The sequence below is a fragment of the Battus philenor genome, unplaced genomic scaffold, assembly GCF_028537555.1.
Source record: "Battus philenor isolate CCGP_79_NKW_IND1 unplaced genomic scaffold, ilBatPhil1.0.hap1 SCAF_20, whole genome shotgun sequence".
Taxonomy (NCBI): Eukaryota; Metazoa; Arthropoda; class Insecta; order Lepidoptera; family Papilionidae; genus Battus; species Battus philenor.
Genome location: NW_027181683.1, coordinates 5,169,270 through 5,181,331, shown reverse-complemented (window position 1 = coordinate 5,181,331; position 12,062 = coordinate 5,169,270). Strand labels below are relative to the sequence as shown.

At 37.3% G+C, this 12,062-nt stretch overlaps 1 protein-coding gene across 1 annotated transcript in view; it reads left to right on the top strand.

The window, feature by feature from the left end:
* Window positions 1-11,143, top strand: part of LOC137922851 (fatty acyl-CoA reductase 1) — a 29,519-nt gene extending 18,376 nt beyond the window's left edge. The window contains exons 8-14 of the mRNA XM_068765942.1: window positions 4,255-4,326; window positions 7,082-7,202; window positions 7,571-7,693; window positions 8,698-8,817; window positions 9,434-9,585; window positions 10,148-10,253; window positions 10,866-11,143. Of these exons, the coding sequence (XP_068622043.1) occupies window positions 4,255-4,326; window positions 7,082-7,202; window positions 7,571-7,693; window positions 8,698-8,817; window positions 9,434-9,585; window positions 10,148-10,253; window positions 10,866-11,004 (833 nt within the window). The 3' untranslated portion in view covers window positions 11,005-11,143. The remainder of the gene's footprint in view (window positions 1-4,254; window positions 4,327-7,081; window positions 7,203-7,570; window positions 7,694-8,697; window positions 8,818-9,433; window positions 9,586-10,147; window positions 10,254-10,865) is intronic.
* Window positions 11,144-12,062: the final 919 nt, after the last annotated feature.

Below are 12,062 nucleotides of genomic sequence, written 5' to 3'. Positions count from 1 at the left end.
GTTCCTGCGTCGGTTAAAGAGCCTGGCCGGTTCTGGTGTACCGGATGATCTGCTCAGAACCCTCTGGGCCAGTCGTCTGCCTAGCAGCGTGCAGCCCATCATCGCGTCTCAGGCCAAAATGACGCTGGATGAAGTCGCCGAGCTCGCAGATCAGGTACTAGATGCGGTGTCACCGACCTCTCAGGTCGCAGGAATTTCGGGTACGTCTTCAGGTGGATCTAGTGAGATAGCCGCATTGACCCGACAAGTACAAGCATTGACGGAAAAAGTCGACCGTATGTCGCGGTCAAAGTCAAAAAATCGGAATTTCTCAAAACGTCGAGGTCGTTCATTATCATCATCTAATAGGTCTCACTCAAACTATAGAAAGTTCCCAATCTGTTGGTACCATAGCAAGTTCGCGGACTCAGCAAATAAGTGTGTCAAGCCCTGCGATTTTACGGGAAACGCAAAAGGCAGTCGGTGATGGCGACCGACGACTGCCCGACTACCGGTCGCCTATTCGTCACGGATAAACGAACTAAACTACAGTTATTACTCGATACAGGAAGTGACTTGTGTGTGTTTCCCCGTAAATATTTAAAACAATATCGCTCAAAAACAAATTTCGAGTTGTGTGCAGCGAATGGCTCAATTATTCACACTTACGGTTTTTACAACTTAGTGCTTAATCTAGGCTTGCGCCGTGACTTTCCGTGGAATTTTATTGTAGCTGACGTTACGAGGGCGATAATAGGCGTTGATTTCCTTTCACACTACAATATTATGGTAGATGTACGAAACCAGCGACTCATCGACGGCGTCACAACGCTCGCGACTGTAGCGTCACTCGCGAATACTAACGAGAGTATTTCTTCGGTGAAGGTGATATCTGGTCACTCGGTGTATCACGACATACTTGCCAAATTCCCTGAAGTCACTCGCCCACACGGCGTTCATCGCACACTGACTCACAACACAGTTCACCACATCCGCACTACACCTGGGCCACCGGTCTCTTGCACACCACGCAGGCTTGCGCCTGATAAACTTAAGATTGCCAAGTCGGAGTTTGAGGCGATGTTGCAGAACGGTACCTGCCGTCCTTCGAAGTCTGCATGGGCTTCACCCCTCCACCTAGCCCCCAAGAAGGACAACGGGTGGCGTCCTTGTGGGGATTACCGCATGCTGAATGCCCGAACTGTACCCGACAGGTACCCTATCAAACACATACACGACTTTTCCCATTGTTTGTCAGGTTGCACAATCTTTTCTACCATTGACCTGGTAAAAGCCTACAACCAGATCCCCGTGCATCCGGATGACATCGCGAAGACAGCCATCACGACGCCGTTCGGTCTGTACGAATTTCCTTATATGACGTTCGGACTTCGTAATGCCGGACAGACGTTTCAGCGCTTCGTCGATGAGATGCTACGGGGCCTGGATTTCACCTACGCTTACCTAGACGATTTTCTTGTCTTTTCTAGGGACCAGAAGACGCACGAAGATCACTTGCGACAACTTTTCGCTAGGCTGAAGCAGTACGGCATGGTCGTCAATACGGCCAAATGTGTGTTTGGCGCGCCAGAAGTCACTTTTTTGGGCTATCGCATTTCAGGTAAAGGTACCACACCGCTGCCGGCGAAGGTTGAGGCGATCAAGGTTTTCCCTGTCCCTAAAACAGTGAAAGAACTTCGTAGGTTCCTCGGGATGGTAAACTTTTACAGAATGTTCATCCCAAGTGCAGCTTCACAACAAGCTCCTCTCAACGCGCTTCTCACAGGATCAGTGAAAGGCTCACATCCTGTTGATATCACTGGACAGTCGCTCGAGGCTTTTGAGACATGTAAAGAAGGCCTATGTCAGGCCGCCTTGCTGGCTCATCCCAGCTGTGACGCTAGATTAGCGCTTGTCACCGACGCGTCCGATAAGGCTATTGGCGCCGTCTTGCAGCAGCAGTCGAGGAACGATAGGTCGTGGGAGCCACTAGCATTTTTCTCTCGTGGGCTGAGTTCTTCTCAGCAAAAATACTCGCCCTACGACCGAGAGCTGCTCGCCGTATATGAAAGTATAAAATACTTTCGCCACATGCTCGAGGCCCGAGTCTTCACGGTCTATACAGACCATAAGCCGCTGATTTACGCTTTTCACAATAGGAAAGAAAACTGCTCGCCCAGACAGTTCCGGCACCTGGATCTGATCGCGCAGTTTACCACCGATATACAGCACATATCCGGTAAAGACAATGTGGTGGCCGATACCCTCTCGCGAGTTGCAGAAATTTCCCAGCCAGTAGATCCGGAGCAGCTGGCAGTCGCTCAGCACTCCGATCCAGAGCTCACTCAACTCGCAGAAGGCTCCACGTCACTGTGCCTGAAAAAACTTAAGGTTCCAGGCTGTCACACGGAACTGTTCTGCGACGTCAGTACCAACGTGGTACGGCCCTTCGTCCCCAAGATGCTACGGAGACGGGTATTTGAGAGCCTTCATTCTCTCAGTCACCCCGGGGCTAATGCAACAGCCAAACTAGTCTCCGAGCGTTACGTGTGGCCAGAGGTAAAAAAAGATTGCAGGAGCTGGGTGCGAACGTGTTTAGCGTGTCAGCGTTCGAAAATTACACGCCACACAAGCGCTCCCGTTGGCACCTTCAAATTTCCTGCAGCTCGTTTCAAGTTCGTCCATATCGACCTGGTAGGACCATTGCCTCTGTCACAAGGTTTTAGGTATTGTCTCACCGCCATCGACCGCTTTACGCGTTGGCCTGAGGCAATTCCTTTGGCAGATATTTCAGCCGAGACAGTGGCACGAGCCCTACTCAGTGGCTGGATATCCCGATTTGGTTGTCCTGCTGACATAGTTACCGATCGTGGCAGGCAGTTTGAATCCGCGTTATTTAAGAATCTTTCACGCATTTCTGGATTCCACCACCGCCGAACCACAGCCTATCATCCGGCCTGCAATGGTCTCGTGGAAAGATTCCATCGACAGTTGAAGTCTGCCATAGTCTGTCACGGTGATGGGAATTGGGTAGAATCTCTCCCGCTTGTTTTGTTGGGTGTTCGAAGTGCCTACAAGGAAGACCTGCACGCTACCTCAGCCGAGCTAGTATATGGCGAACCACTACGCCTGCCAGGTGAATTTTTTGACTCAAAGGCAGACTATACCCTAGACTTGATGGAGTTTACGTCAAGACTACGGAGTATAATTCAGAGCTTGAAGCCTTCACCTGCAGCTCGCCATAGTGGTACGCGTCCGACGTTCGTTTTTAAGGAGTTAGCCACTTGCAGTCACGTATTCTTGCGTGACTGTACTGTCGGCGGTACCTTAAAACCCGCGTATACCGGACCGTACGAGGTGCTTCAGCGTGACGATAAAGTTTTCGCTATCCTGGTCAATGGTAAAAAAGTCACAGTATCGGTAGACCGAGTTAAGCCCGCTTACATACTACGTGACACAGACACCACTCCATGCACACCTACTAAACACACAACACACACAGCAACACATTCAACTAATTCCACTCTTACAACACAGACACAATCACATGACATACGCAAACACGATACAAAAACACATGTGACACGCTCAGGAAACCAGAGCTCACCAGATCCTGAGAAAAATACTCACACTACGCGATCTGGACGAAAAGTAAGGTTTCCTAACTATTATCGCCCTTGACGGTCTCAAGGGGGGGCTGATGTAGTGATCTCACTAACACTAGTCACTTTATTTAAATTGTTATTTGTCAAAATTTTTATTTACATTTATTTTAATAAAAAAGATTTTATTTACATAACCTAAACACCTAAATTAATTTAAATTATATCTACTTGTAATTGTTTATATGTATTCAATAAATAAATATTCTAGGGTCAAACTGACATTGTACGCAACATTTATTTTAGCAGTCTAGCTGCGACATTTGCTTGCCGGCCGGCTATGTAGGTCACGGCCCGCCGCGCCCGCGCAACCCCCGCTCACGCAGTGCAGCGGCTGCGCCGGCGCGGAATCCAGTCCCGGTACGATTGTGACGCGGAGCGCACGTCAGTTTGCCCCTCAACTTTCTCGCAAAAATACGTTGGTTTTAGTACAAGTTTTCCCATTCTGCCCTCGCACCTTCTATTATTCAAAAAAGCTTGCTACGTACCCACGCACGCACGCTTTACTTAGTTTCCACCATATAATTTAATGATACTATTTTTTATTCGAAGTAACTCCGTTATTAAAAAAAATACCAGCTCTTTCATTTCTGATATCATTGATTTTTTACAGTGATACCAATATGGCAAGAACCTGTTCCAGGATGGACTGACAACATCAACGGACCTACCGGTCTTCTCATTGGTAATCACATTTTTTATCTTGCTCTCGCTTTATGTTCCATTAATTTTAATTTACAGCAAGTATTTCCCACATAGGTGTCGAATAGGAGTACGAAACGAAAGCATTACGAAAGCATTTGTTCGTACAAAACGCGATAATTATAATAAATAAAATAAAGACATTAAAATAAATACATTAATATAAGTAGCAGTAGTTAAATCTATTTTATTAAATACCTGGCTTTTTACAAGTTAATGCATTCAATTATAATAAGATTTTTGATTTCTTTTGTTATATACTGATTTACTTAACCTATATTGTAAGAAGCATAATGTTTTATTAAGAAATAGTCACGTTTTTAACATTGACTAAATCTCGTTATGTTAAGATAGTAATTATATAAGAGTTAAAAGTTTACTCTTATATAATTTTACATAGTTTACATAATGTTTCATTAAATATTTCTTTTACAAAATTTACTTTGTTTCCATTATCTGTGCTAGGTGCAGACCAGTGTTACAGAAGCCAGAGATTGTACAGATGAAGGAAATATGTCTTGACACTTTATACTAATTATTCATAAAAGTAAATGAGGTCTTAAAATAATAAACCATAGATGTTGTTGGTATCAAACATTTTTAAAGACCTTTTGTTTTTAGAATCATATGATGAATTATATTTTCCTTAATTAATGAAGAGATTGCCGCTGGGGCTTTAAAGTTCTGGAATGGTGGCCACGATATGGCAATCGAACCCCAGGACGTACATTCACAAGATGGACAGACGTTGTTAAAATTGTCGGTAAACACTGGAAGCAGGCTCCTTCTAACTGGTCTTATTGTAAATCTATGACGGAGGCCTAAATACATCAGTGGACATTCGTAGGCTGAAAAAATAATGATGATAATAAAAAAAAAAATACAAGAAGGAGTAGTCAGGCTATAACGTCATAATTTACGTCTTATAACACAAACACTTTATTCATAATATTATGACTGACATCCAGGTCTGGTAAAATTAAGTAATGATAAAAGGAATGTCTGAGAAAATATTTTTCTAATTATATAAAAGTACACACGCTATGACCGGTTCTATTGCTCCGATAGCTCCTCCTGATGCCTTTAGCAATCAGCTTTCGAAACACTGCTTTTTAATTTTTTATTAATCTTAAAGAGGAAAGTTTCTTCAAGAAAATATTACGACTGTACGTCATCAACATATATATGGCATTCCTCGTCATGTGATAATGTTCATAGGAATATTAATAAATTTAATAAAAATATGTAAGGATTAGAAATAAAAATAAGCTTGTTATACCTTTCCCTAGGTTTCATAAAATTAGTATCTTTGTCTACAATTGTGTGAGTATTACAACGCACTTACATGTAATGTTTCTAAATTATCTTATAATAAATTCAAGGTCATTCAAAAAAAACTTATAAAATAAATCCTAATAGATTGTGAAGAATTTTTTAAGTGGTAATAAAGTTTGGGATTTCATTGGTACTGTATTATGGTCATTACAGAATTTAAAAAACTCGCCTGAGTTTTTTGTGGGCTCTTTACTGATCAGGGTACTTTGGAACCTTTTCAGTTTTAAGCTGACGGATGCGATAAGAGGAAAGCTTAATTTAATACTAATTTTAATAAAATTAGTCTCTTCTGACATTCTTCTCGCATCTCACGATAAAGTATATCTTATTAGAAAAATTCTGTCAGAAATAAATATTAAAATAAAATCATAATCAATAAGATATCATAAGCTTCAATAAACAAATTAGTACTTTTTGCCTGCATTATAATTTTCACCGCAACGATCTTAAATCTTTTGGGGAGGCCTATGTCCATCTGTGGATTTCTTATGACTAAAATGATGATGATTATGATCTTTTAAACGGTATCGTTGTTTAGCGCCAAATATTATGTGGTGGGCTAGCTCTGACAGCCTTCTTAGTCTTGAAATGAGATATAAAAGAGTGTAGTCTAGACAGAAAATTCTTTCGATACTCAAAAGTGTAATTTTTAGGTTAAAAGGTATCTGGCGTAAACATGGTGTTATGAAATATTTGTTTATGTAAACTGGATTCTTGTTATAGTGACTATGCCAATAATACAATGATTATGCAAGATTTTCATTTACCACTTGTTTTAATGTTAATGTAAGGTTAAATTATGTGGAAACTATTTACTTTTAAGTGTTTTAAAAGTTTTATTTTAACTGAGCCTCAAGTATACAGTTTATATGCGGTAAACAAATTGTTGATATTATTGTTCTTGTACGAATTTCCAATATTATTTTTTATGATCAGAAACTTTGATTCATCCTTTATAGATGGTATAAGCTTCTAAAATGCAATCCATAAAGCAACTCTACATTTAAACCGCGAAAAAAGTCAAAGCTGATGTTAAGGAAAAATTGTTCAATCAAGCATTTCGTTGTATTATATACATAACAAAAATGCTTGGGATATACTTATCCCAAGCATTTTTGTTGTCAATCAAATCGATTTATTATATAAGAAAATTACAAATTGGCCTTAAAAGTATAACTGTTCAGGTGGTAGGTTTTTCTCGATGGAATCAACGTTCTGAACCTAGCAGTAATATATTTAGAAATTTGCAACGAGTTATACTATGTATAAATATATATTTAAATGTACATAATATCAATGTATTAAAGTTTCAATAGTGCTTGCGACACCAAAGTTTTTCTCCGATTGTTTTACTCAATTATGAAAGATAATTAAATAAAAATTTTAATAAATTATGTTTTAAGGCGCTGGCAAAGGTGTAATACGATCGATGTATTGCAAGAGCAACAGCTACGCTGACTATCTGCCCGTGGACGTGTTCATAAACGGTATCATGATAATGGCGTGGAACTATCTTAAATACGGGTAAATAGTCTAAATTTTATATAACACATATCATATCTGGTAGAATTCGCCTCCAGCGATAAGACCACCTCTTGTACCTCTAAATATTTTCTTTTTTTACTATCTTCGGTGTACAATAAAGTCTAAATAAATAAATAAACATAATATGCTATTTAAATATGTTCAATATTGAATAGTATTTAACTTATTTATAGTTATTATAAATGGTTTAAAAATACACTGTAAGTTTTTAATGAAAAATCATATTTTTTAGAGTAAGTAAAACATTTCATAAAACTATTTGTAATTTAAATTTTAGTCGGAACATTAAATGTAAGATTCGCTAACCTCATATAATATAAATTTTGACCAATGTTAATCAATTTCAGAGATAAAACTTCAAATGTAATTAACTTTACATCATCAGCTGAGATCAAAGTGACGTGGCTAGAGATGATCGACGCCGGGCGGGAGATCATTATGAACAGAGTGCCATTGAACGGTGTTGTATGGTAAGGACATGTAAAAGGATCTGCTAGATGATGGTGAAAGATCTGAAAAAGCTCAAAATATACATTTTTAAACCGAAATTACCCACAAGAAAACATTGACGTAAGACTATTTAGAACAAACTAACTAATTCAAAATATTCCATCCAGTGATAATGCAAGTGATGTAACGGCCCGAGGCTAGGCTCGTGGGGTTCACCTCGAACTTAGTTATGTAAACCAGGCATAGCTTAAGCACATTCCACCCTTTGCTCCTTCAAGTCTGCGTCCAAAATATAAACTCTAAAACAGTATGAAAACACTAGCAAAAGATTTACATTGAGATCCAAAATACTTGTTTGTTTTCTAAGTATTTTAAAACGTGTATTTTATGAACCTAATAGATTGTTTTTTCTACGTAGTCTTTTATCTGCAAACACAAATTTTTGTCGTTCTCTTTAAAAAATAACGTATAGTTAGTAAAATAACGTTAGTACATGCTCATGGGATATATAATGGGAAAGTGTGAACACTATTTTGGATTTTTTTTAATTATTATTGGATAACATCATAAGGAGATAGACATATACTCTTAGGAACATTTTGGCATATACCGGGTGATTGTTGTTTTTAAGCTTTAAAGTGATAAATGTGCAGCACATTTGCCGTCAATCGACGTAAGCGCCTTAAAAAAACTTATGGTCCCAGAAATAATAAATATCGTGAGATAACATAATAAGAAGTTAGTTTATCTAAATTCGGATTACTGCAATATAGTACATGTTATATACTGTATTTGTTTAATATATATATGTTTGCTATCTGTCCTTACAAACTCGTACTGCAAGAAGGTATTCGCTTGTCGCTTTCCAATAAATAAATTATGTATTTCATAGTGATCAATTTAACCAGAGGATTGGAAATTACAGACTTTGCTGACAAATAAGCTAAACAGTCACGCCTTTACAGTTTTAACACCTATAACAATTCACGCAGTACTAATATTAATAATGTTTATCTATATTCAGGTACCCAGGCGGCTCGATGAAGCATTCTCGGCTTTATCATAATATCTGTGTTTTGTTCTTCCACTGGATTCCGGCTATTATAATCGATGCACTATTATTTTGCCTTGGCTACAAACCCATGTGAGTAAATCAATTAAAAGTTTTTGTATTTTATCTAATGAAAATTCATAAAACTAACGATTCATTTATATTTAAACCTCTATGAATTATTTTGAATACAATGTTGTCACTGCTGGAATTCAAGTCACTTTCAAAGAAGATGTCTATGGATTTTGATTTATCATCACTCTCATCATCATCTCAACCGTAGAATGCCCACCGCTAGACATGGGCTTCCACGTAGAAATCTAATAACACTAGTTGAAAGCGTCTTGCACTCAGCGTCAACCTTAACAAGGTTTCCACGATGATGCGCACTTCAGAACCCTAAGACCTCAGCAGCTGTCTATTCTGCTCTGTGGTCGGACTGCTGCAATCAGCTGCGACATATCTGTTACTTTTTTCGTCTACGGATCTTCTCGTTCCTGATTTGAAAAGAAAGACCTAGCTTAAACCTCCACATAGCTCATCAAGCGACTGCGAAAGGCCTAAAGTGAGAGATGAAGTTTCAGTATCGAAGGTCTTCAGTGGTAACACATTAGTAAGAGAACTTTATCTTGTATAGTTTCCCGAACGCTACCTAGCCAAATCAGATGCGGATGATAGATTTGAGTAAATAAGAATTTGTCTATTTCAGCTTAATGCGTGTCCACCGCCGTATCAGTAAGGGTTTCGATGTGTTCGAATATTATACAAACAACCAATGGGATTTTAAGTCTGATATCGCTCAAACTGTGCGACAAAGACTTAATACTAGAGAAAGACGGGACTACAAAGTCGACGCCATTGGTAAGAATATACATAAATATTAAATTAATTTAGAACTATATTATTATATTACATTGTCCCACGGCTTTTCCTTCAAAGTTCGTCGGAAAAGGCGTTTGTAAAAAGACAAAATTAAATCAAAAAAATTTTAGTTAGAATTTTTGCTTACTAGATATTATTGTACGTTACGTACAAATAATATCTAGTAAGCAAATAAATGTGTCTATATCTTGTTTCTAATAGAGTTATGACGATATTGTCCACTTCATCAATTGCTTTAGTACTATTTTCGAAGTAGTGTAACAAATTGAATAATCGTGGAAAACTGGGTTTGACATCAATGTTACAAAGAGAGTGCATACTTCGTCTATTTTTCTGATTTGAGCAAAAGTTGAATGCTATAAGCAAAATCTTCAACCATTATTTCAATTATTATTATGTTATATGAAACGTGTACAGACATTTTATTTAAAAAATAACGTCTTAGTTAAGTAAGATAATACCTTCACGAAAGGAATATGTTGGTATTTTTCCGGCCAGGTCACAACAATTATTACACGAAACAATGTTATTTCCGCTGCAGGTCTTGATATATCACAATATTTTGAAGACTGTATAAGGGCTGCACGCAAATACATCCTCAAAGAGTACGACGATACTTTACCTGCAGCTAGAAGACACATGAAAGTGTGAGTATTTTTTCCCCTTTTATTTAATGCTATGGTTGAAAAAGACTATACAGGATTATTGGTTGATGCATAAGCTTCAAAGGAGAAAATATATAGCACATATGTCAACGAATATATGATATACTCTGTGCAAAAGTTAATGGTTTAAAGAATGATAAATAATGTAATAATAATATTGTAAGGAAAAGCGTTTTCCAAATTCGGATAACTCCATAATTAAAACATTACCAATAGAAAAAATAAAAGAATAAATAAATTAAGGTAATATTTTTCAGTGACACTTTATACGGATGATCAGAAATAGGTGTAAAAGCTTGACAGTTTTTTGCAGATAAATAAGTTATACATTTATAACTATGAAGCTATATAGGCTTTTTCATTTTTATACAGTTATATAGCTTAGTTAAGCAACCCTATAGAAATGAACATTTGCCGGCCAGAAAGAAGAACAAAAAACTTTCGCCGTGCTTTTAGCTGCATTTTTGAACTTCTCATGGAGTATCATTGAATAGTTTTAGAAAATCAATTGTTAAGATTTTTATTTCATTTGTAGAATCAGCTATAATTGTAAATTGGTAAACATAACTAATGTTTTTTTTTTTATTATTCTAGCATGTGGTTCGTGGACCTTGTTGTTCGATGTTTGTTCTGGGGACTGATACTTTACTGGCTGAGTGGATGCGTATCTTCGCTGTATACTGCTGCTGTCAGCTATAAAGACACTCCGGGAGTTGTGATTACTAATGTGTAAATCTATAATCGCTTTCGAACACTTATCATAACTGCGACATATTTTTGTTAATAGATGGTGTTGTAAATATTCATGAAACATTCATTGCATATTATGTAGGCTAACATTTGTTATTAGTTTAAATTTGCAAACTTAAATACCAAGAAAAGACCTTTTCAATAAGGTATCATTTAAATAAAGGTGACGCTGTTTAAACGAGAAGTAATTTGATGTCCTTTAAAATGAAATTTTCCACGTTTCGTTTATATTTAAAAAAATTACCAGTTTTTTTATCTCTGCATAATCCATCGATTTATATTTGTTTAAAGAATTTGAGTTTAAAATGGTTCTAATATTCTTGTAACATATACTTACAAAATTATGTTGTAAATTAGTTTAGGGAAAAAGGTTATGAAATAATAAAGTTAATAATATTTTAGTTACTTACATGTATTCAAGTATCTAAGATAAATATATGAATTCTTTATACTTAAGACTGATAGAAAAAGTGTAAGTTTAAATACGGGAAAGTATGAATTATAACAATAAATGCTTTGTATTCATTGTAAAGAATTTATTTTTATTTTGTTTATCATTGATTGTAAATACGCATAATAAAAGATAAAACTTACCAAATCTTTTATAAAACAGGTAAAGCTATCTCTTGTAATACACGTAAAAGATTTCTACCATAAGGCTCTTACACTTGAAATTTGCTACGGATATTCCTTTCACCAATTTAAGGCCAACTAGGTTTTACAGAATTATACTCGCAAGGAGGAAAGAAATTCATGTACAAAAAATAATACAAAACTTGGCAATTGTATTTTTAACGCAACGATGGTACAAAGAGAAGATTTTACGAAATGACATCCCTAAGAGGTAGTACAGACTAGGCGAAGCGGACGGGGAACGGCTAGCAATGTACATATATAAAAAGATAATTGAATACAAGAAAAGGTAGCTATGAAGAACCTACACCTAGAGGTGAGAATTGCTTAGCACTCTTGCCCACCGCAGATAAGCTGAGTTGCACTGCGGATGCGATGACGATGTGGTTTTGAGGGTTAATCATCCTC